The 26333-nt window shown below is 30.6% G+C and overlaps 2 protein-coding genes across 7 annotated transcripts in view; one reads left to right on the top strand and one right to left on the bottom strand.

Annotated features, from left to right (window-relative positions):
- Positions 1-8359: 8359 nt before the first annotated feature.
- LOC126746916 (exocyst complex component 7) lies at positions 8360-25556 on the bottom strand. Its single transcript, XM_050455337.1, has 12 exons — positions 25381-25556; positions 25127-25292; positions 24860-25059; positions 24688-24802; positions 24414-24637; positions 13927-14086; positions 13681-13874; positions 13446-13625; positions 13159-13393; positions 8853-9069; positions 8568-8801; positions 8360-8509 (listed from the first exon to the last, which is right to left on the bottom strand). The coding sequence occupies exons 1-12, from the start codon at positions 25423-25425 to the stop codon at positions 8407-8409; spliced, it is 2073 nt and encodes a 690-aa protein (XP_050311294.1). The 5' UTR covers positions 25426-25556; the 3' UTR covers positions 8360-8406.
- Positions 25557-25868: 312 nt separating this feature from the next.
- Positions 25869-26333, top strand: part of LOC126746918 (intraflagellar transport protein 56) — a 219655-nt gene continuing 219190 nt past the window's right edge. For 4 of the 6 annotated variants that reach the window (XR_007664026.1, XR_007664028.1, XR_007664027.1 and 1 more), the window contains exon 1: positions 25876-26298. Coding sequence is in view for 2 of the 6 variants with exons in the window: in XM_050455338.1 (XP_050311295.1) it covers positions 26296-26298 (3 nt within the window). In the remaining 4 variants the exon portion in view is untranslated. Of the gene's footprint in view, positions 26299-26333 lie in introns of all 6 variants that reach the window. The other 2 variants (XM_050455339.1, XM_050455340.1) reach the window with 2 other exon arrangements.

The following is a 26333-nucleotide window of genomic DNA, read 5'->3' on the forward strand; positions in this document are numbered from 1 at the left end:
AAAAACTCCTCAATTACTCTAAATCTGTTGAATTTACGGGGAAACTTGTAAGCGTCTTTTTGCTAAAGAAACTCAGCAACTTTCATATGAAACTAAAATCAACAAAATCGGTACATGAGTTTTCGCAATATTAAGATTTTTGTAAAGCCTTTGACAATATTAAGTTTTTTTCAATTTCAACGGAAAAAACTCCCCAATTACTCTGAATTTGTTGAATTTACGGGGAAACTTGTAGGGATATTTTTGCTAAAGAAACTCAGCAGCTTTCATACGAAACTAAAATCAACAAAATCGGTACATGAGTTTTCGAAATATTAAGATTTTTGTAAAGCCTCTGACAATATTAAGTTTTTTCAATTTCAATGGAAAAACTCCCCAATTACTCTAAATCTGTTGAATTTACGGGGAAACTTGTAAGGGTCTTTTTGTTAAAGAAACTCATCAGCTTTCATATGAAACTAAAATCAACAAAATCGGTACACGAGTTTTCGAAATATTAAGATTTTTGTAAAGCCTTTGACAATATTAAGTTTTTTCAATTTCAATGGACAAACTCCCCAATTACATTAAATCCGTTGAATTTACGAGGAAACTTGTAAAGATCTTTTTGCTAAAGAAACTCATCAGCTTCCATATGAAACTAAAATCAACAAAATCGGTAGATGAGTTTTCGAAATATTAAGATTTTTGTAAAGCCTTTGACAATATTAAGTTTTTTCAATTTCAATGGACAAACTCCCCAATTACATTAAATCCGTTGAATTTACGAGGAAACTTGTAAAGATCTTTTTGCTAAAGAAACTCATCAGCTTCCATATGAAACTAAAATCAACAAAATCGGTACATGAGTTTTCGAAATATTAAGATTTTTGTAAAGCCTTTGACAATATTAAGTTTTTTCAATTTCAATGGAAAAACTCCTCAATTACTCTAAATCTGTTGAATTTACGGGGAAACTTGTAAGCGTCTTTTTGCTAAAGAAACTCAGCAACTTTCATATGAAACTAAAATCAACAAAATCGGTACATGAGTTTTCGCAATATTAAGATTTTTGTAAAGCCTTTGACAATATTAAGTTTTTTTCAATTTCAACGGAAAAAACTCCCCAATTACTCTGAATTTGTTGAATTTACGGGGAAACTTGTAGGGATATTTTTGCTAAAGAAACTCAGCAGCTTTCATACGAAACTAAAATCAACAAAATCGGTACATGAGTTTTCGAAATATTAAGATTTTTGTAAAGCCTCTGACAATATTAAGTTTTTTCAATTTCAATGGAAAAACTCCCCAATTACTCTAAATCTGTTGAATTTACGGGGAAACTTGTAAGGGTCTTTTTGTTAAAGAAACTCATCAGCTTTCATATGAAACTAAAATCAACAAAATCGGTACACGAGTTTTCGAAATATTAAGATTTTTGTAAAGCCTTTGACAATATTAAGTTTTTTCAATTTCAATGGACAAACTCCCCAATTACATTAAATCCGTTGAATTTACGAGGAAACTTGTAAAGATCTTTTTGCTAAAGAAACTCATCAGCTTCCATATGAAACTAAAATCAACAAAATCGGTAGATGAGTTTTCGAAATATTAAGATTTTTGTAAAGCCTTTGACAATATTAAGTTTTTTCAATTTCAATGGACAAACTCCCCAATTACATTAAATCCGTTGAATTTACGAGGAAACTTGTAAAGATCTTTTTGCTAAAGAAACTCATCAGCTTCCATATGAAACTAAAATCAACAAAATCGGTACATGAGTTTTCGAAATATTAAGATTTTTGTAAAGCCTTTGACAATATTAAGTTTTTTCAATTTCAATGGAAAAACTCCTCAATTACTCTAAATCTGTTGAATTTACGGGGAAACTTGTAAGCGTCTTTTTGCTAAAGAAACTCAGCAACTTTCATATGAAACTAAAATCAACAAAATCGGTACATGAGTTTTCGCAATATTAAGATTTTTGTAAAGCCTTTGACAATATTAAGTTTTTTCAATTTCAATGGACAAACTCCCCAATTACATTAAATCCGTTGAATTTACGAGGAAACTTGTAAAGATCTTTTTGCTAAAGAAACTCATCAGCTTCCATATGAAACTAAAATCAACAAAATCGGTACATGAGTTTTCGAAATATTAAGATTTTTGTAAAGCCTTTGACAATATTAAGTTTTTTCAATTTCAATGGAAAAACTCCTCAATTACTCTAAATCTGTTGAATTTACGGGGAAACTTGTAAGCGTCTTTTTGCTAAAGAAACTCAGCAACTTTCATATGAAACTAAAATCAACAAAATCGGTACATGAGTTTTCGCAATATTAAGATTTTTGTAAAGCCTTTGACAATATTAAGTTTTTTTCAATTTCAACGGAAAAAACTCCCCAATTACTCTGAATTTGTTGAATTTACGGGGAAACTTGTAGGGATATTTTTGCTAAAGAAACTCAGCAGCTTTCATACGAAACTAAAATCAACAAAATCGGTACATGAGTTTTCGAAATATTAAGATTTTTGTAAAGCCTCTGACAATATTAAGTTTTTTCAATTTCAATGGAAAAACTCCCCAATTACTCTAAATCTGTTGAATTTACGGGGAAACTTGTAAGGGTCTTTTTGTTAAAGAAACTCATCAGCTTTCATATGAAACTAAAATCAACAAAATCGGTACACGAGTTTTCGAAATATTAAGATTTTTGTAAAGCCTTTGACAATATTAAGTTTTTTCAATTTCAATGGACAAACTCCCCAATTACATTAAATCCGTTGAATTTACGAGGAAACTTGTAAAGATCTTTTTGCTAAAGAAACTCATCAGCTTCCATATGAAACTAAAATCAACAAAATCGGTAGATGAGTTTTCGAAATATTAAGATTTTTGTAAAGCCTTTGACAATATTAAGTTTTTTCAATTTCAATGGACAAACTCCCCAATTACATTAAATCCGTTGAATTTACGAGGAAACTTGTAAAGATCTTTTTGCTAAAGAAACTCATCAGCTTCCATATGAAACTAAAATCAACAAAATCGGTACATGAGTTTTCGAAATATTAAGATTTTTGTAAAGCCTTTGACAATATTAAGTTTTTTCAATTTCAATGGAAAAACTCCTCAATTACTCTAAATCTGTTGAATTTACGGGGAAACTTGTAAGCGTCTTTTTGCTAAAGAAACTCAGCAACTTTCATATGAAACTAAAATCAACAAAATCGGTACATGAGTTTTCGCAATATTAAGATTTTTGTAAAGCCTTTGACAATATTAAGTTTTTTTCAATTTCAACGGAAAAAACTCCCCAATTACTCTGAATTTGTTGAATTTACGGGGAAACTTGTAGGGATATTTTTGCTAAAGAAACTCAGCAGCTTTCATACGAAACTAAAATCAACAAAATCGGTACATGAGTTTTCGAAATACAGTACAACTTCTCTAGTTCGGACACTCGCTGATTCGGACACTCCAGTAATCCGGCGTTCCTAGGTGTCGGGATATTTTACCTCTGTAGTCCGGATAAAGGAATGTTTTCAATACGAATCGATTATAAACGGATTTTTCCTTTTTAAACTTGTCAAAACCAATATTGTTAGCAACCTAATGGGTTTGGCGCCTTTGGCGGTCAGTTATCGTTTAGTTACCGTGCGTCGTGTGTCAATGTGTTATTAAAAAAAAAATGGCGCCAAATAAACGACCGCATAACACAGTTACTCTTGCGGAGAAATGTAAAATATTAGATTTTCTTGATAAGGTGGGAAGCATACGCAGGGTGGCTGAGAAATTTAATGTACCAAAATCAACTGTAAGTGATATAAAGAAAAACAAAACTAAAATAAGAAGATTTGTGTCGGAGTCATTCAGTGGAGCAGGTATGTCTGATTTAATTTTTATTGTAGGTAATGTTATTATGAAACATATTTTTATCTTTTCAGGTAAAAGGCAGGTTATCCGAAAGGGAGAACATCCCGAAGTTGAAGCTGCTTTATATAAGTGGTTTCTACAGCAGCGTAGTGCTCATGTACCTGTTTCTTCTGATATCTTACGAACGAAAGCTAAACAATTTTATGAAAGAATAACTGGGAAGAGTGATTTTTTAGCGAGTTCAGGTTGGCTTGACAAATTTAAGAAAAGGCACGGAATACGCTTTCTTAAAGTGTGTGGTGAAAAACTTTCCAGTGATGTAAGTGCTATAGTACCTTTTCAAGAAAAATTTCTAGCTGTGGTTAATGAAATGAAGCTAAGTCGTGACCAAGTTTATAATGCTGATGAATCAGCGGCCTTTTGGAGAGCCTTGCCGGACACTACATGGGTTCATAGTCAGGAACAATCAGCACCAGGGCGAAAAATATCTAAAGATCGCGTAACATTCATGCCCTGTTGCAATGCGGCTGGAACTCATAAGTTACCCCTTTTAGTTCTTGGAAAATCCGCAAATCCAAGGGCATTTAAGAATGCTACTTTACCTGTTAAATACAAGGCAACCAGCAAAGGTTGGATGACCAGGACATTGTTCTTCGAATGGTTTAAGACTTGCTTTATACCAGACGTCAAACGTTTTTTATCGGATGTTAACCGACCTCATAAAGCATTATTACTTGTAGATAATGCTCCATCTCATCCACCTGAGACAGAAATAAATTTCGATCCTGATTTCAGAGTCATGTTTTTGCCGCCCAACTGCACAGCAGTTTTACAGCCAATGGATCAAAACTTAATCCAAAACATAAAAGTAGCATATAGAAAGAGGCTACTAAATCACATTATCGCTCACGAAGGTGACGATTTAGTTACAGTTTTAAAGCAATTTAATTTAAAAGATGCACTTGTTAATCTAGATATTGCTTGGAAGTTGATATTTGAAAAAAATATCCAAAAAAGTTGGATAGCATTATGGCCGAACCAAAGAACTGATGCAGAAGAAGAGGAATCTGATGAAGAAAACATTCCACTTTCAGAACTTCAAAGACGACTTTGTCAAATAAACGAGGAAGATTTAAAAACCATTACCGCTTCCTTGCTTGTGATAGATCCTGAAAACAGTTTGAATCGGGAAGAAATTGTTGAATGGGCTTTAGGCAAAAATGAAGTCATTGTTGATTTGACTGAAGAGGAGGTAATAGGTGATGCGCTAAAATCTAAGGATGCAGAGAGCAATGATTTAGATGGAGATACTGAGATTATTGCCACTAAAGTGAAACACAGCGATGCTGTGAAAGCATTAACATTGGGAATTCAGTGGGCTGAAGAAAACTACTTACCAATGCACGAAATATTGCTTTTAAAGAACGTCAAAGAGAAAGCGACTGAATTAGCAAGCTCTAAGGCAGTTCAGAAAAAAATTGATAGTTTTTTCAAAGCCATTTAAACTTGCACTTTTTTGTCTTGTATTTGTAATTTATGTTTTGTCCTACATAATGTATTTTTATTTCTAGTTATATGTTTGTGTACCTGCGTGTACAACATGTGTATGTATATGTTTACTTATTATGTATGTTATAATTTGAAATATAAACATAATTTTCTTTTTTAATTAGGGTACAATGATTTATTTATACCTAAAAAAAGCTAGTATGTGGATAGTATATTAAAATAAAACTTTTGAAATAATAATCCAGTTATCCGGACACCTCGCTACTCCGGCGCTGCTTGGAACGATATGTGTCCGGATTATCGAAGTTGTACTGTATTAAGATTTTTGTAAAGCCTCTGACAATATTAAGTTTTTTCAATTTCAATGGAAAAACTCCCCAATTACTCTAAATCTGTTGAATTTACGGGGAAACTTGTAAGGGTCTTTTTGTTAAAGAAACTCATCAGCTTTCATATGAAACTAAAATCAACAAAATCGGTAGATGAGTTTTCGAAATATTAAGATTTTTGTAAAGCCTTTGACAATATTAAGTTTTTTCAATTTCAATGGAAAAACTCCTCAATTACTCTAAATCTGTTGAATTTACGGGGAAACTTGTAAGGGTCTTTTTGCTAAAGAAACTCAGCAACTTTCATATGAAACTAAAATCAACAAAATCGGTACATGAGTTTTCGCAATATTAAGATTTTTGTAAAGCCTTTGACAATATTAAGTTTTTTTCAATTTCAACGGAAAAAACTCCCCAATTACTCTGAATTTGTTGAATTTACGGGGAAACTTGTAGGGATATTTTTGCTAAAGAAACTCAGCAGCTTTCATACGAAACTAAAATCAACAAAATCGGTACATGAGTTTTCGAAATATTAAGATTTTTGTAAAGCCTCTGACAATATTAAGTTTTTTCAATTTCAATGGAAAAACTCCCCAATTACTCTAAATCTGTTGAATTTACGGGGAAACTTGTAAGGGTCTTTTTGTTAAAGAAACTCATCAGCTTTCATATGAAACTAAAATCAACAAAATCGGTACACGAGTTTTCGAAATATTAAGATTTTTGTAAAGCCTTTGACAATATTAAGTTTTTTCAATTTCAATGGACAAACTCCCCAATTACATTAAATCCGTTGAATTTACGAGGAAACTTGTAAAGATCTTTTTGCTAAAGAAACTCATCAGCTTCCATATGAAACTAAAATCAACAAAATCGGTACATGAGTTTTCGAAATATTAAGATTTTTGTAAGGCCTTTGACAATATTAAGTTTTTTCAATTTCAATGGACAAACTCCCCAATTACATTAAATCCGTTGAATTTACGAGGAAACTTGTAAGGATCTTTTTGCTAAAGAAACTCATCAGCTTCCATATGAAACTAAAATCAACAAAATCGGTACATGAGTTTTCGAAATATTAAGATTTTTGTAAGGCCTTTGACAATATTAAGTTTTTTCAATTTCAATGGACAAACTCCCCAATTACATTAAATCCGTTGAATTTACGAGGAAACTTGTAAGGATCTTTTTGCTAGAGAAACTCAGCAGCTTTCATATGAAACTAAAATCAACAAAATCGGTACACGAGTTTTCGAAATATTAAGATTCTTGTAAAGCCTCTGACAATATTAAGTTTTTTCAATTTCAATGGACAAACTCCCCAATTACATTAAATCCGTTGAATTTACGAGGAAACTTGTAAGGATCTTTTTGCTAAAGAAACTCATCAGCTTCCATATGAAACTAAAATCAACAAAATCGGTACATGAGTTTTCGAAATATTAAGAGTTTTGTAAAGCCTTTGACAATATTAAGTTTTTTCAATTTCAATGGAAAAACTCCTCAATTACTCTAAATCTGTTGAATTTACGGGGAAACTTGTAAGGGTCTTTTTGCTAAAGAAACTCATCAGCTTCCATATGAAACTAAAATCAACAAAATGGGTACATGAGTTTTCGAAATTTTAAGATTTTTGAAAAGCCTTTGACAATATTAAGTTTTTTCAATTTCAACGGAAAAACTCCCAAATTACTCTAAATCGGTTGAATTTACGGGGAAACTTGTAAGGGTATTTTTGCTAAAGAAACTCAGCAACTTTCATATGAAACTAAAATCAACAAAATGGGTACATGAGTTTTCGAAATTTTAAGATTTTTGAAAAGCCTTTGACAATATTAAGTTTTTTTCAATTTCAACGGAAAAAACTCCCCAATTACTCTGAATCTGTTGAATTTACAGGGAAACTTGTAAGGGTCTTTTTGCTAAAGAAACTCAGCAGCTTTCATATGAAACTAAAATCAACAAAATCGGTACATGCGTTTTCGAAATATTAAGAGTTTTGTAAAGCCTTTGACAATATTAAGTTTTTTCAATTTCAACGGAAAAACTCCCCAATTACTCTAAATCGGTTGAATTTACGGGGAAACTTGTAAGGGTCTTTTTGCTAAAGAAACTCATCAGCTTTCATATGAAACTAAATTCAATAAAATCGGTACATGAGTTTTCGAAATATTAAGATTTTTGTAAAGCCTCTGACAATATTAAGTTTTTTCAATTTCAACGGAAAAACTCCCCAATTACTCTGAATCTGTTGAATTTACGGGGAAACTTGTAAGGATCTTTTTGCTAAAGAAACTCAGCAGCTTTCATATGAAACTAAAATCAACAAAATCGGTACATGAGTTTCTAAGATATTTGGATTTTTGTAAAGCCTTTAACAGTATCAAAATTTTTTTCAATGCAATGAGAAAACTCTTAAATAGCTCCAAAACGATTGTATTTACAAGGAAACTTGTATGGACCTTTTTGATAAAGAAACTCATCAACTTTCACATAAGACTAAAATCAATAAAATCGGTATTCATGTTTCCAAGATACGTAGATTTTTGTAAAGCCTTTGACAGTGTCAAGATTTGTCGAAAAACTCGTCAATACCTCCAAATCGCTTTTAGTTACAAGGACGTTTTTGATAAGGCAACTCTACAGCTTTCACATAAAATTAAAATCACAGTTTTCAAATTCTTTATTTCCTAGAACATATTTTACAATTAATTAGGCGGCAACATCAAAGAATCTGTCTATAATCGCCGACACCTCGTCCGGCTTATGTTTAATGTACTTCTCGGGGTTCTTGGTGAAGTTTAGTATACCATACCTAGAATTCCACCCTTTATTATTAAACCCCTTGAATCAATCAATCTCAACCTTCATACCTATTAAAAAAGGCATTATACTTCGGTATAACCAGCTCCTTATTGTCCCTTTTGATGCTCTCCCTTAGCTCAATATCCGGTATCGAATACCCCCGTTGCACCTTCGAAATCTCATCGATTTCCTTATTAAATCCGGCGAACTTTTCCTTCAGGGCCGTCCTCTCTTTGTCCTTCAACTTATCGCTGTGCAAAAACGGGTCGTCGCACTCTATATAGTTCAGCAGCTTATTCCAACTGAAAAATTGCATTTAAAATTAAATAAATCCCCATTTGAAAGCACATTACCATTGCGAGTAAGCTTTCTTATTCTCCTGAATGGAGTTGTAATAGTATTCGTCGCATTTTGGCTCCGATATGCGATAAAGTTCCATCAAGGTGCTCCGCTGCAACGACTTTAGCACGTAATTATTGTTGTTCAGCCTAAAAAGGGCTTTTAGGGCTACATCGTTGTATTGTTCACTTTTACTTATCAACGTGTGGTTCAGTTGCACTAAGACTTTCTCTGAAAATATGTCAAAAATAAAGTCAATGGAATATCCTTTTCTTACATTAGCATTTCGGTGTTGCCAACATTTTAGTAATAATTGTATACCCTAATGTAAAGAAGTACTCTCGTTTCTTATAAGAAAAAAAACGAAATTTACCTGCTATTGGCAACACCGCTCGCATTTTTTTTAAGTTGGCACCTTTTAAATTTTCAATTGGTGCATTAATGCATGCGTTCTAAGGGACCTAGGTTCGAATCCTATGTACGGCGAATTACTTTTTATTAATAATTATTTAACTTAAACAAAATTTAAGACTTAAGAATATTCATATAAATTCATGAATTAATTGAAATATTTATCCCCAGGAACCTTTTTATTTAAAAGAATTAAAAAATAACAAAAATGAATAAATTTTGTAAAAACCAAACTAATTTATTGCAATTAATTAAAGTTATTTGAAAAATCCCTAAATCGCTGGGAGCCTAAGTTCGAGTCCCAGTAATTCCAAATTACTTTTTAATAATTTTTTTTTTAATTGAAATAATTGATTAATTACAAGAAATATGATTAATTTATAATTAATTAATTAATTTTTCATAATTCGGATTGGTAGGGATTGAAATTTGTAAATAAAATAATTTTTATCACGGTTTTTTAGTAATTAATCAAAAATCGAAAAGTCTAGGAACATTGAAATTAATTAATTAGTAAAAAACAATTGAATTTTTCAGAATTAATTGAAATTGAAAAGTTTTATATATTTTTTTTATTCAAACAATTAAATAATTATGACATAATTAATTAATTGGTAAAAGCTCAAAACTTAACGACTTTAAATTACTTTTAATTTTTTTTCCTTAAAAAAACGAATTAATTACATGAAAATTTATTAATTTGTAAAAAAAGTATATATTTGTAAAAGTAGGTACAGGAATGGTGGGACCTTGGGTTCGAATTCCAATGACTGCATATTACTATTTAATTTAAATTGACATAATTAATTAAATATATTAATTATGCCACAAAAATTGATTAATTTGAAACAAGAAATATAATTTTTCGAAATTAATTAAAATTGTTTGTAGAAGCCCAGGAACGTTGAGAGCGTAGGTTCAAATCAACGATTCCAAATTACATCTTTATTTTTCTTAATCGAAATAATTAATTATATAAAAATTAATTAATTTGTAAAAAACAACAAAAACTTTTAGGAAGTAGCTAAAATTGTTTGTAAATTCTCAGGAACATTGGGAGCTCGGGTTCGAATCCCAACGACTGCGTATTACTTTTTTGTTATTTTAGTTTTAATTTAAATAATTAATTAATTACATAAAAATTAATTAATTTGACATAAGCAAAATAATTTTTGGAAATTGATTAAAATTATTTGTAAAAACCCAGAAACGTTAAGAGTGTAGGTTCAAATCTCAGCGACAATACATTATTTTTTATTATTTCTAAAATAATTAATTAACTACAAGAAAATTTATTAAATTTTTTTAACAGAAGTAATTAATAAATTAATTAAAACAAACATTTTTAGGACGATTTTTATAGGAATTAATTAAAATTGTTTATAATAGCCAACGAAAGCTGGAAGAATAGGTTCGAATCCCAGCGTCTTCAAATCACTTTTTTATTATTTTTTAATTGAAATAATTAATTAAATACATAAAAATTTATTAATTGAAGAGGAATCTTTGGGAATTAATTAAAATTCTTCATTAATTACTAAAAAAGCGAGCTAAAAATTATTTTCCTTAGAAATTCCAATGCCAACGACTCGAAAATTATGTAAACCTTAATTAATTAAAACAAGTAGCAATTAATTAAAATTATTTGTAAAAGTACAGCAACGGTGGGATTTTGGGTTCGAATTCCAATGACTGCATATATTACTATTTAATTTAAATTGTCATCATTAATTACATAAAAATTAATTAATTTGAAACAAGCGAAATAACTTTTCGAAATTAATTAAAATTGTTTGTAGAAGCCCAGGAATGTTGAGAGCCTAGGTTCAAATCCCAACGATTCCAAATTACTTTTTTAATTGAAATAATTAATTAATTTGTTAAAAAACGAAAAAAAAATTGAAATTAATTAAAATGATTTGTAAGTAGTCGGAAACGTTGGGGAGTAGATTTACATTCGCTCCTCGTAATTTTTTTTATTTCTCTTTTTAATTGAAAGAATTAATTAATTACATAAAAATTAATTAAAGTCGTTTTTAAAGGCCAAAGAAAGCTGAAAGAATAAAGGTGCAAATCCCAGCGGCCTCAGATCACTATTTTATTTTTTAACTGAAATAATGAATCAATTACTAAAAAATTAATTAATTTGTAATTAAAATAATTTCTAGCGCGAATTTTTTTTAATTAATTAAAATTGTTCATAAAAATCAGGGAACGGTGGGAGCGTGGGTTCAAATCCCAGCGACTGCAGACTTTTAAAAACAAATTAATTAATTTTGTTTTAATTATTTAATTATTTCAATTAAAAAAAGTTATTTGCACAACTTCGATTAAACTTAATTTTAATTAATTCCTAAAGAAATCGTGCTAAAAATTATTTTAATTAATTTCAATGTAAATAAAAAAAATTAAAAATATATCTTTAATAATTAGTTAATTAATTTTTGCAAGAAAATTAATTAATTTGTAAAAAGCAAAATAATTTTTAGGAATAACTAAAATCTTTTGTGAAAATCCAGAGCATAGATTCTAATCCTCCCAGTGACTTTTTCATTTGTTTTTTAAATGGAAATATATAATTAATTATATAAAAATTAATTAATTAAAAAAAAATAATTTATAGAACGATTTTTTAACGAATTAATTAAAACTGTTTGTAAAATTCAACGAACTCTGGAAGAATAGGTGTGAATCTCAGCGCCCTCAATTTACTTTTATTATTTTTTAATTGAAATAATTACTAAAAATTAATTATTATGTAATTAAGATAATTTTTGGAATTAACTAAAATTGTTCATAAGAGGAACGATGGGTGCGTAGGTTCAAATCCCAGCAACACCAAATTACTTCTTTATTTATTTTTTAAATGGAAACAATTAATTAATTACATTAAATTCAGCGTTCCTAGCCTTTTATAAAGAATTTTAATTATTTCCTTAAAAACCGTGCTAGAAATTTTACAAATTTCAAAAAAATAATTCTGTAAAAATTAATTAATTAAAAAGAAGTAAATTTTAAGACGAATTTTTAGGAATTAAATATATAAAAGCACAGGAGTGCTTTTACTAACGATTCCAAATTACTTTTTTATCTTTCTTAATTAAAATAAGAATTAATTAAAATTATCTGTAAAAACCTATAAACGTTGGGAGCATAGTTTCAAATCCTCTTGCCTCCAAGTGACTTTTTTTATTTATTTTCTAAATAGAAATTAATAAATAATTACATAAAAATTAATTAACTTGTAAATAAAAGATTTTTTAGGAATTAATTACAATTGTTCTTAAAAGCGGAATTCCTAAGAACGGTGGGAATCGCAGTGATACCAAATTACTTTTTTATTTATATTAAATGGAAGTTAATAATTAATTACATTAAATTCAGCGTTCCTGGACTTTTGTGAAGAATTTTAACGAATACAAATTCCAATTTTAAAGACTCCAAATTATGAAAAATTAATTAATTAAAAAGAAGTAAATTTCAAGACAATTTTCAAATATCGAATTTCAACAACCCAATATTACTTATCATATTTTTTTTAATTGGAATAAATAATTAATTAGTTTGTAAATAACCCATTAAAATCTCAACATTCCCAATTCTGACTCTAAATTATTTTTTTTATTTAGTTTTAATTGAAATAATTATTATTTACGTGCAAATTAATTAATTAATTAAAAAAATGACATTCTTGATAAAAACCAAGGAAGTCTAGAAGCGCACATTTGAATCCCGGCGACTCCGAATTACTTTTTCATTAATTTTTTAAATTGAAATAATCAATAAATTAAACAAATAATAATTAATTTAAAAAATGTTGAGACGTTTTCTTAGGAACTAAATAGAGCGTAGATTCAAATCTCAGCGCCTCGCGATTTTTCATAAGTCAAAATGCTCTTAAACACTTACTAATATACAATCCGATAAAAGCCTTATTTTGATCGTTATATTTCAGCTTATCCAGTTGCCTGGAGTAGCTCGGATCCTGCCCCAAAACCACCCCAATAGTATCGCTATAATCCAGCAATTGTTCTAAAAACATGATGACGTTGCTGGTCAGTTCGTGTACCGTGCCGTCTGGCGGCAACTGTGCAACCGAATCGGACCTTAGGCTCTCTATAAAGTCCTCTAGGGCCTTTGCTCCCTAAAATTGAATAACTTGAGACCCTTTCAATAATAATTTATGAAAAACTCACGGTGGTTTGGAGCATTTGAAGGATCATTTCGAATTTGTTTTTCACGACCAGATCGCATTGTTCTATCGTCCTCTCGAAGTCGGGTTTCAGTGCCCTCAGTTGCTTAAATATCGGAAATATGACCAGAACCGTACCGAAGTCGTGCCTCTGAATGCACTTTTTGGCCCTAGCCACAATATTCTACAAAAAAAAATCATTTGACTTGATGTCTTACTTAAGAACCATCATACTTAACCTCTCCGTCTTGCACCAAAGTGTCCATGGCCTCCCTAACGATTAACTCAAAAACTCTCGGTCTATGAGCCGGAGTGATGATTTCCTTCATCAGATGCTGCTCCAACTGCATCAGTTTATGCAAAGCAATCACGCATATCAAGTAGTTTTCCATTTCCTGCTCGTTATCCACTTCCTCGCCAGTATAAGAGCTGTCTAAAGTCTTATTAGTCGTTAAGAAAATGGACATTGAATAGCTTGAACGTACCTAAATGGGAGGCCCTTCTGGTGCCCAAATTTAACCCCGTGGAATGCTCCAAGGTCTGCGAGGCCCTTAGAAACATCTTGTTGGCTTTCCTTTCAAAAGCCTGCAATCTCCTAGTGGAGTGTTGTCTTTTCGCTTCGTGTCTGTTAGGGAACTTTGGTTTCTACATCAAAAAACATACATACATGTAGAATTGTTAGCGTTAAGTGAGGCTAAAAGGACGCGATATAATTTATCTATAGTAGGAAAACATGTGGCTGGTTTAGCATAATAATAATAATGTAGAATCTCCAAAAAAAATAGTCCAGCTCAATAAAATAAATATATATAATAAGTCTAATAATGCAAATAATCATCCCAGAAAGGTTATTTAAGAGAAGAACTGGAACAAAAATTCAGACATGGCAGTATTGTAATAGAATAATATTAATGATAATAATAATAATAACATTTATTATTCACCTTACAAAAATGTATAAATATATTAGCAATACTGAACAGGAAATAAAATGCTATTGAAGTGCTAACAAATGATGTCTCAATTCTTTTTAAATGCTTCAATTGAAATGGACAGGTCGAGGAGACGCTGCAGTAAATCATTATTAATATAACGGCAAATATTGTAAGAGAATAATTTTTTGTTATATTATGTGCATCAGTTTTAAAAATGATTTTATTAAATAAATACGAAGGGGAGCAAAATTTTGTAAAAAAAAAAATTGAAAAATGTAGTTTTCTTCTATTAATCATATTTAGCCATTTCATTTCTATAAACTTATGAGATACTCGATTATTTCTCCTAATTCCAAAAACAAATCGAATGCAGGAGTTTTGCATCCTTTGAACTTGAATGGGTATCATGACTATCGAGGCAGTGTCCATATGCACTATCACAGTGACTGAAATATGATAAAACAAGGGAATCACATAATTCCTGCACAGATTACTCCTCCCAGATACGAATCTTACGCTTCCGCCGGTGACTCGATTTTAATAATTAATAAGGTGGCACGCGCCGGGGACCGCCACCTTATTTAGTCTTGCGTCAGATCTTAAGGTGTTAGCAAAGTATATAGATTTCAACTTATTGACTTGTTAGACTGTGGTTTTGACGCTTATTCATTGTGACACATTAAATAAATAAATAAATAAATAAATAAATATGCCTTTTATTTTTAAAATTACATAAACATGGCTGAGAAAAAAAAAACATTATTAAAAAGCTGAAAAAAAAAACATTATTAAAAAAAAAGTAGCTTAAACCACTGGCGCAGTCTAGCTTTAAAGAGCTACTCTACTGAACCAGAAGCTATACTTTACCATCAGTAAATAAATTAGGTAGTTAAAAAAAAAAATTATCTTAGGCAAATTAATTAGTAAATTACAATAAATTATTAATTAAATATTACAATTAGAAGAAACTAGAAGAAACTTGCATAACAAACATTAAATTTGCCAGAAAAATTGCACAAATAACAAAAGCCACTAAAAAAACTCTCCATTGGTTTGCAAATTAAATAGATGTTCCTTGAATTTTATTTTAAATGATTGAATTGATAAATTAATTAGGTTTGTTGGTACTTTATTAAAAATATTTGCTGCATTATAAGAATATGACCTCTGAAACATGGCACTATGATGAAGTGGAACCGTAATTCTTTTAGAAAACCTTATATTTAAACCATGAATAGTGTCCCGAAAAATTAGTCTTTCTTTAAGGGAGACAGGGGAAGATGTGTCATTAATTATTTTCAATAAAAACACTGCAAAATGTAATATCCTGCGCATATCCATTTTAAGCCATCTAATATCTCTATATAAATAAGATACATGGTCAAATTTTCGGAGTCCATAAACAAATCGAACGCAAGCATTTTGGACCCTTTGAATTCTTACCCGACTTTCCAAATCTAGACAAAACCCATAAACTACGTCAGCATAATTAAAATGAGACAGTACAAGGGATTCACATAATTGTTTTCTTAACTTTACATTTAACATATGGCGGTTATTATACAATGTTTTCAGGGACATAAAAGTTCTTTGAAAAAATTTTTTAAGGTGTTCCTTAAATCTTAATTGTTCATCCAAAATAACCCCCAAGTTTTTACCGTTGTTTACAAATTCCAATCTTGTATTATCGAAATTAATATTTATATTAGATTTTAAAAACTCTCTTTGATTTTTGTTACGAAATATCATAAGCTGGGACTTATTAGGATTTAATTTTAAATTGTGATTTTTTGAGTTTAAGCCTAGTGCTTGCAGGTCTTCATTTATGAGTGATTCGGCCTCTTTATAGTCGCTGTAATCAAAACAATAATAAATTTGCGTATCATCAGCAAATGCCTGAAGCTTACAATATTTAAGCGATTTTAAAACATCTGAGGTATACATTATAAAAAGCAAAGGACCCAAAATAGAACCCTGCGGTACTCCACAACTAATACTTACTTGTTCAGACTTTCTGTTATCGGAAAAAATCGTTTGATATCTATTAGACAAATAGGATTTTAAAAGCAAATAGGAGTTATTATTAAAACCGTAATACTTAAGCTCAGCGCACAACAAATTATGGTTAATGGTGTCAAACGCCTTAGAATAATCCAACAGCACTAAAACGGCATGCATGTTTTTATCACAAGCTCTAAATAAGTCATCAGTTACATTACAAAGTGCTACCGAAGTGTTAAAATGTTTCCTAAACCCACATTGTGAATTTGGTATTATTTCATTAGATAAGCAATAGTTATATATCTGATTATAAAGAATTCTTTCAAAAATTTTCGAAACGGCAGGCAAAATACTTATAATGCGAATGTCATTAAGAGTTGTAGGAGTAGACATTTTAGGCAAAGGTTTTCCCATTGATCAGGAAAGTAACTTATCTCTATGCAACAATTTATAATGTGGGTTAAGTACAAGTCAACAAAGGGGCTACAATACTTAAGCATTAATGAAGAAATTTCATCGGTACCTATCGCATTTGTTTTTCAGAATCATCCCCCTCAGACAGCAACTAGGTAATAGGTAATATATTTATGTATGCATCCAGTCGCCATTTTTTCTTTGCTTTTATTTATGCTAATAAAACGCTTAAATTTGAGTCAAAACCTTAGGAATGTTGTTAAGAAAACTAGAATCCCCTAAAAACCCTTTAATCTTAATAAAGGTGTACCTAATATAAAGGGTGTAAACCTAAATGTATACCTTAATTGCCGACTAGTTAAGCTGAATTTATACAGACAAATAGAATAAAATAGGGCCTTATTTGACATTTATGCATTTAACCGGCAAAATAAAATAAAATAAGGAATTACCAATCACATGCCAGGTATATTTCAAGAAATTGACCAATTACATACCAGGTAAATTTTGTCTATTTGTCTTTCAATGGGTTTTCTGACCAAAACGCCGTGCGTACTTTCGTTTTCAAATAAAAATAAAATATTAGTTGCATTTTGGTCAACTTCTTATTTTAGTCTTATTTTATTTCTTATTTTATTCAATCCAGCATTATTATTCTCAATAATAAAAACGTAGGGTTGTACCGATTATCTTTATTTTTTTGATTGACCTGGTTACTTAAGAGGAATCATTTGGTTCAGACACTTAATTTAGACACCCTTTATTTAATCCTTTACTTGTTTGGGGATTTTCCTAAAATCCACTTTACCTACTATGTAGGTATGTAGAAACCTGGACGTTTATTCTACCTGGACGGTTATTAGAATGACGTTTATTTCTACCTGGATGTTTACTACCATTTATTATTAAATGGAATATTAATTTGTTGAAAAACACTTCGGTCGTTTGAATGTTTTTTGCAAGATTCAACACAGCAGTATTGTCCGTAAAGAAACAACTACTATTAATATAAATTATATTAAAGTAAAAGTCCGTAAAACTAGCACTAAATGACAGAATATTAAATTCACAAAAACAAAAAATATTGGCACACTCGGTAAACGTCGAAAATAAACTGAACCGAGTCAACCCTATAACCACATTTCGTCGACGAACCGGTACAAATCCCCCGCATGCGGGGATAACAAATAAATAATGGACACTTTGAAAATAAGTTTATTAATAATTCTGGAAGAAAACGTTTGTTTCAAAGTGCATTTCCAACGTTTTTTTTTATGTGACAACGATGCCTCTAATGACAACTATGGAGCACCACCAAGAAAAATTATTCTTCTGTCAGTTTGAATATAGTAAAATAAACACTATTTTAGAAGCCTCCTCCATAAATGTTGCATCTATTACCAACACTGATGGAAACATTATTATAGAAAGAGAAGGTAAGTGCCTTATCTGTGTATAATAAACTATATGTATTTATTTTTTTGTTAGGTTTTTCGTTAATACATTATTGTAATTAATAATTTGGAGATAACAATAGCAGTAAATAACTATTTTATACTGATCGTTTTTTGTAACTAAACCGTGATTAAATATTATATAATCTGCGACTATACATTAACAAAACATTCTATAACTACACATTTTTATTTTAGTTTCAAATCCAATTCAACAAATAGATAGTTTGGATAATGGCTGTCTCGATGGAACTTTCTCAATTGGAACGGAAAGTAAGTAATTTATTTTTAAGTACCTACGCTATTATTTACAACTAGTAAAAACACAGAGTTTTCTGTGCTTTTAGCAATTAGGCTTTCCTCTTTTAAAATTTTTTGGATTCTTTATTTTTTAGATTTGCCTGCAAAAAGGAAGATACAGTCAGGCCTTCAAGAAGGGATTCTTTGTTTAAACGTACACAAACTTCACAAAGTTTTACAGCAAGTACGCCTCGAAAAAAAAATTACAGTACAAAATTAAATCGCTAAGGCGGTGCTTCACCTCCTTATAAGAAAAAAAAAAGAGTTAGAATGCTTTAAAACTTTATGTGATAAGTACCCTAATAAACCGTTATCTGAAATTGTTAAAATTCAGGCCGACCTTAAAAATAGAAGTATAAAGAGTTTGCATTAACCTTATACTTTTCTAGTCCAAAAGCCTACAATTTTATGAAACAAATTTTTCAGTTACCAACAAAACGTTGTTTAGAAAAAATGACTGAGAATACCCTTTGCAAACCAGGGTTAAACAATAAATGCGTTTTCGATGCCATTAGTATTAAGGTTAAAAAAATGGACGCGTTGGACAAACAATGTTTACTATGCATCGATGAAACTGCACTTAAATAAAACCTTTCATTTAATGTGGGTCGGGATGAACTTATAGGATTTCATGATATAGGAATGGACACAAAAGAACCTTGTATTGCGCAAAACGTTGCTGTGATTATGGTTAGAGGATTGTTTCACAATTGGAAACAACCTCTAGCCTATTTTTTTGTAAATACACAATTAAAGGCTAGCGATATGCTTACTATTTTAAAAAATTGTGTCGAGAAATTAAGCACTATTGGTTTACAGGTACAAGTTATTGTAAGTGATATGGGATATAACTTTATACAGTTGTCCAATCAACGCATTTCAACTAGGCGACTTCAATCTTGTTTATTTGTTTGACCCTCCGCACTTACAAAAAGCAATGAAAAATAATCTTATGACTAAATCGTTTCACTTTGACGGTAAAAAGACTTCTGGAAAGTTTATAGAGAGGTTTTATAAATAGGACAAAAAATAATTCTATAGGTGTGCCCCTAAGCTAACAAACTGTCATATCTATCCAACAAGATTTGAGAAAATGAAAGTAAAAGCAAGCTTTACTTTCAAGTTTTGAGTAGAACTGTTTCTAGTCGTATATATACTTACATGAGCTTAGAAGCACTTCCTCCTAAATCCTTAGGCACTATAGAGGTAATCGAAAAATTCGATAAACTGTTTGACATTTTAAATTCAACAGATTATAACAATCCCAACAAACTTTAAAATGTTTATAAGGGTTTAGAATATCAAAAGGAATATTTAGAAGAAATGTGGTTATTTCTGAAGAAAATACAAATTTATAATAAGGAAGGCAAAAATATTACATTAAATTGTAAGTTTCCAAAATCGTGAATGATAACTATTAAGGGAGTTCAAGAATTATGGGAAAGGCTTTCTAAGGTGGGCTTTAAATACATAAAAACTAGAAGACTTAATCAAGATTGTTTAGAAACTTTTTTTGGAAATATTTGACAACAAAGTGGGAACTGTATTAATCCTTCCCCAAATATGTTCAAAAAAAATTTTCGTAAAATCTTTTCTCAACATTTTTTGCACCCAGATTATATGAATTGTGAAGATGATTTGGGAGTTTTGCCTTCAAAGGCCAACTATAGTGACAGTTTCATATCCAAGACAACTGCTACGAGAACTAAGAATTCTATAGCTGCGATAGAAATTCCAGATCATGATTATCGCGATCAAAAAATAACATTGCAAAATAATTTTAATGATGTATGTGGTTATTTGATAAATACAGCATTACAAATTCACAAATGTGATAAATGTATACAATTTGCTAATGAAACAAAAATCTTAAATAAGTCTACTTTGTTTACCAAATATGATAATGAAGACAGTTATTTTGGAAGCGTGAAAAGTCCGAATGAAGGATTTTTGAAGAACTTTCTGTAAAAGGGAATGTGTCTAAAACATATTTTGAAATAATGAAAAGTGTACCATTTACGAAACATTGTGAAGATTTTCCCCTAATTTATGTATTAAAACTTTTTATTCGCCTGAGAATATTTTATGCGCAAAAGTATACAAATAGAAATCTAAAATGTTCGAAAAAAACACGAAAAAACGAATAGAAAAATTACCATTCTTTCTCATCTTTAATAATGTACTAATACTTAAAAAGTTATCTAACAAATCGCTCTCAGTACGTTGTCGTAAATGGAGTAAAGTCTTCTTGTACAACCGTAACTTCAGGAGTACCGCAAGGTTCTCATTTGGGACCGATTTTGTTCTCAATTTTTTTAAATGACATTGGTCAATGTTTCTCTACTTGTAGATATCTTGCATATGCAGATGACCTAAAAATCTTTACAACAATCAAGAAGGTATCAGATTTTCGTGCCCTGCAATCTGATCTTGCAAATTTTGAAAGGTACTGTACCTTAAATAAATTATTTATTAATCCAGAAAAATGTCATTCTATACTTTTTAGCAGAAAACTATCTCAGACACAAAACAAATGTGATGTCTATCTCGGGGGCACTATCCTGAAGTATGTGGAGTTTATTAAGGATTTAGGTGTGACGTTGGATTCCAGACTGCTCTTCGACGTTCATATGGAAAACATTGTTCAGAAAGCTCTAAAAAATCTAGGTTTTATAACTCGAATTACAAAGGGTTTTAGTAATCAATCATCATTAATATTATTATATAATGGGTTCGTTAAACCTACTATAGAATATGCGACAGTGGCTTGGAATCCGATGTATCACAAATATATTGACCAAATTGAAAGAGTTCAACGAAAGTTTGTAAATATAGTAAATTTTCGCTTTAATAGACAGAGACATTTTTTTACTTACTATGATAACTTAAAATTTTATGGTATGAAGCCCTTAGAGAGTCGTAGAAACAATTTTGATTTAATATTGATTTATAAAATTATTAATAATTTAATAGACTGCCCTTTCTGTCTGGAAAATTTACATATCAACGTTAATCCTTATATTTTGCGTAATAGATCGACCTTTAGCATCTCAAGATATTCTTCAAACTACTTGTCTAACTCTCCATTGTTCAGATGCGCCCGTAGTTTTAATAATTTTCAAGAAACTAATTTGAATGATGATATATTTTTCTCCAGTATGGCTTCATTTAAGCGATACTTAAAAAATTCTACCTAATTTCGTAAATAACGATAAATATTGTCCTTTTTTTCCCTATTGTCATTATTCATATGTATATATGCTTCTTTATTGTTTATAAGAGTTACTATTAAATAAGTTAGTTTGGTTTATATTGCTTGGTGTATTTGTTAGGTTTGGTGAAAATGTAATGTTTGGCAAAGCGCTTACTTGTATTTAAATTCATAAGATACTTTGTGCTTTCCTGTTATTGGATTGCTTAGTCTATCTGTAGGAGAGCCTTGTACTTAAATAAATAAATAAATAAATACCTCATAAATATATATTTTTTTATTATTATAGTTTTTTTATTTATTATATCTACCTGCCAAATACAATAATTTGTATGATATATTTTAAAACAATTTGCAAAATATCAAATTTCAATAATTTGAAAGAAAAATCTCCATTTAGCTGAATTGAAACCCATGGCGCCAGGCGCCCACTTTATATTTTCACACTATTAAAATTTACAAATGGTGGAATATCCCGTTCTCCCGATAGACGCCCGAAGCAGCTCGCTGCAATAAATACAGAGCCCGCGTCGCGTTTCAAAAACTTATAGGCAAGTTATTAAGAGAGACATTAAGTTATTAAAAGAGAGATTCGCATCTGGGAGGAGTAATCTGTGGTTCCTGTTTAATGTGCTGATCCAGGTAGTGCCTGTGAAGATAAATAGATTTCAAGTAGCTGTAAGATTTCTGAAGTACATTTGATGTATGCCTGGAAAATTTTAATTGTGAGTCTAGAGTTAAACCTAACTTTGAATAAACTTTGAACCTAAGAATAACTTTGCATTTTTGAGGATTTAACTGCAATATATGCTAACTGGAGACGTCATTGGGTGCCTTTAGATCCATAAAGATGGTACTTACAGTTTTTAATAAATTAAGAAAAACAAGATGTATAGATGCTAAATGGCAATGGTCCCAATATGCTGCCTTGTGGCACTCCAATGACTTCTGAAAGGCCGTTAGATAAAACATTATCAATCTTCACACGTTGACCCTTATCTCCCAAAAAAGATCCAATCATCGTAGTTGCAGTGTTACCAAAGCCCACATAGTGCAAAAGAGTTAATAAGATTTTATGATTCAGAGAATCAAAAGAGCCTTTGTAAAGTCCAACAGTACCAATGCGTTCATTTTATTATTTATCTTTTTCACAAATAATTTCATCGACCAAGTCCGCCATTGCGTAACTATATCCGCTTCTAAATCCTGACTGTTTTTGAGGTAAAATTTCCGAATCTTTAATTTGACAATCTAAGACTTTCTAATGCTTTAGAAAAGTTTGACACTAATCGACCTAAAATGAGCGTAATCTGTGGGATTATTTATTTGAGGAAGTAGAGTCACAATTACCTGCTTCCAGCGCTCAGCTTCTGATAAATTCATTTATTATGTGTGTAATATTCCCAGATATAAGGACAACAAAGTTCAATTAGAGTTTTATTAAGACCATCCGAACCAAACGCTTTTTACTCTTCAGTTTACCTATATTATTTGATGTACTGTATGAATTTCTTCACACAAGCTTGGAATTCCACTAGGGAACTTATATTGCTTATTGTATTCTGAGAGTAAACGCTTAATAGTTATTGATCTAATTGATTTGGTAGAATCAACAAAGAAAATGTTTGATTTTTTAACATCCTTAAAATGCTCAGGAATCGTTTTTATTTTTGATGGTGTAAGTTCTTGCCACTTTTCATTGCTACTACAATATGTAGAATGTCATAGCAAGAACAACATTAGGAAAAACTAAAGGAATACCTTGACAAAAAAGACAAATATTCAAACTAAACAAAAGATCCTAAGATAATGATTATGGATATTCTTAAGGGTTTTATACCAGAAACTTTCCTTAGTGAGTTTATTTAAGACCAGTATATACAAGGTGTTACAGAATAAGATGCTGATCCTTTCTTTTAATTTAATGGTAAAATAATGTATGTATATACACGTTTATAAAATATGCATGCATAAAGATGATTTTTTTTCCACGGTAATTGCATGTCGTTTGTTTGCCCTGAAATGAATAGATATTATAAAAATAGTTTTTATTTTATGGAAAAGCAGTGGTGTACATAATATTTTTCCAAAATATTTAGTCTGCGTTCCTATACGGATGCCACTAGTAACTCCTAAACTTTAAAAAAATCTACTACATCAAAAAATGGAATAGGAAGTTATTACAGTTATGATGAAAAAACGATTTTCTTCTCTTTCTTTTTAACACCCTGTAGCTCAAAAGTTAATCTTTTCTTAAGGACAAACACCCTTTATCAGGGATCAGCATCTTATTCTTTAACACCTTTTATACAATGTATATTCCAAAAATGCAATTGCTCAGTATAGAACACTGGAAAATAGACGATGTGCATTTTTTACTTTTCTGCATAAATTAATTAATAATAAGATTGATGATGCCAATCTGCTGGCTAGACTGAGTTTTAATGTACCAGCCCACCGAACAGGAAATCATTACCTATTTTATATGAATGTCACCTAAAGCAATTGTTACCTAAATTTTGCAATTAGAATTTTTATAAGTTTATAGTAATTGTATTTTTAAAAGTACAATTAGTATTTCCTCCTCTATAATTGGTTCTGTAGGGTTTGTATAAAAAAAATAAATTTACAAATTAATAAACTCAATAAAGTCTTACCAGCATGGGTGAACTGGTGGTCCCATGTACACTGCCCCCGCTAACGCTCTTCTGATGGTTTCTCAACATTGTCAGAGACCTTTGCAAGACATTCCCTCGAGTTTTACCATAAACCGTTAAGAATTCATCCCTGTTATGACTTAAAAGCCATGAAGAGATTTTGATGAGTTGCTCTTTAGCCTCCGGGGGAATTTGGTTTGGGAGGGCCTTACCTTCTTTGGGTTCTTAATAAGATCACTTTAATAAGTTAGTTATGCATATCTCAATAACTTACCATCAAAATTAATTAGATCCAAGAGCACCACAGGCAAAATAGGGGCGTTATACTTGTCCAAAATTGTTTTAAATTCTGAGTTTAGCTTGTCGCTGCCTTTATGAAAGAATGATGACTACAAGGGCAATTTTATTGTAAAATAAAGTAATTTATTGTTATGCTCACTACGTACGACATTAATAAGTTCAACACTCTGAGGAATGTTTTTCTCAAAATATTTTTGGGCATTAAACAACCGGTTTAAGGCGTCAATATATTTATTCAGTTCAACGCCACTTTCCCCAGGGCCTTTTTCAATTATATGTTCCACATTACTAGAAACTTCATAGTAACTTATGACATTGTCTAACAGTTGCATAGTGTTTTCAATATCTGGTGGTAAAATATTAAGGAAATTCAGTAGTGGTGAAAGTATTTACTAGTTTTATGTAAAGGATACTGTGTTGAGCTTTCTGAAGACTCTCGGTTTCATTATATACAGGCAGAATTGTCTCTTCGAGGCGCGACAACCTCTGCTCAAAGGTATTTAAGATGTTCCCGATGCCTTTCGTAATTTGGGCGCTTTTAGCCAGCCGTTCTTGCAGCATTAAGAGGTTGGACTGTTCCTGTTTAAAGAAATTTACATTTGCATCCACCAGTTAATAAATAAGAGTTAAAAGAAAGTGGGCGGAACATTTAGATAGCATTGGGTACCTTCTCGTATTTACTTTGGATTCCGGGTTCTTCGGTTCCGTTCATTTTTACGGTTAGATTAAGGAACTTTAGCAATATTTAAAGAAATTTTAGTAAACTAATCCAAAATATCAAAATATTTTGTTTTGTTTTGGGTGGTTGAGAACTGTCACCGTCAAACAAACAGCTGACCGATTGTCATTATACAGCTGTCAATTCTAACCCCCCCCCCCCCACCCCTCACAATTTTTACCAAATTCAAAAGTTGCTTTTAGTTCCAGTCTTTTAAAAGAGTGGAACTAATTAGAAAAAATGTCTCTATTGGGGCCCAAGGTGTTTTTTTTTGACCTGGGTTACTTAAGTTTAAAAAAAAAATATTGCTACACTTTTCTACATTTCTCCCGCTCTTTTGATTTTTTGGAAAAAGTTCGCATGGTTGCCTACGCGTAGTTTTTCGCGGCTAGTCAAACTTTAGACTTTTTTATTAACTAAGTTTTGTTGTTTATCTATCTTTTTATGTTTTGAATATGAACGTTAATTAAAATAATATAAAGAAAATATCTATTTTGACTGAATTCAATAAATAAATACTAAATGTTTAGGCAAAATTTAATATTCAAATATGAAAAAGATTGTTGACTGATAGCTCCCATGTTAAATGTTAAGATTGACAGCTGTCAAACTCTATGGGCGTTAAATTTGAAAAAACATTTCCCAGGAAAAATTCAATGGATCAGTTTTCATAGATAAACTACGTTTTCAGAGTAATTCCTTTATAATTTTGTTCACTAGCACTTAATTAATTTAATTCCACCCATTTACAATTACATTTATTTTTATTCCTGGTTGCCATGGAAACTGAAACCACAGGTAAGGAACGCAAACATTAAAACTATATCATCATCAAAAACCCCTAATTTTGCACTTTATATCGATATGGTAAGTATCCTGAGGGCCGAAAAGTCTTTATTCAT

This window comes from Anthonomus grandis, chromosome 18 (genome assembly GCF_022605725.1).
Source record: "Anthonomus grandis grandis chromosome 18, icAntGran1.3, whole genome shotgun sequence".
NCBI lineage: Eukaryota > Metazoa > Arthropoda > Insecta > Coleoptera > Curculionidae > Anthonomus > Anthonomus grandis.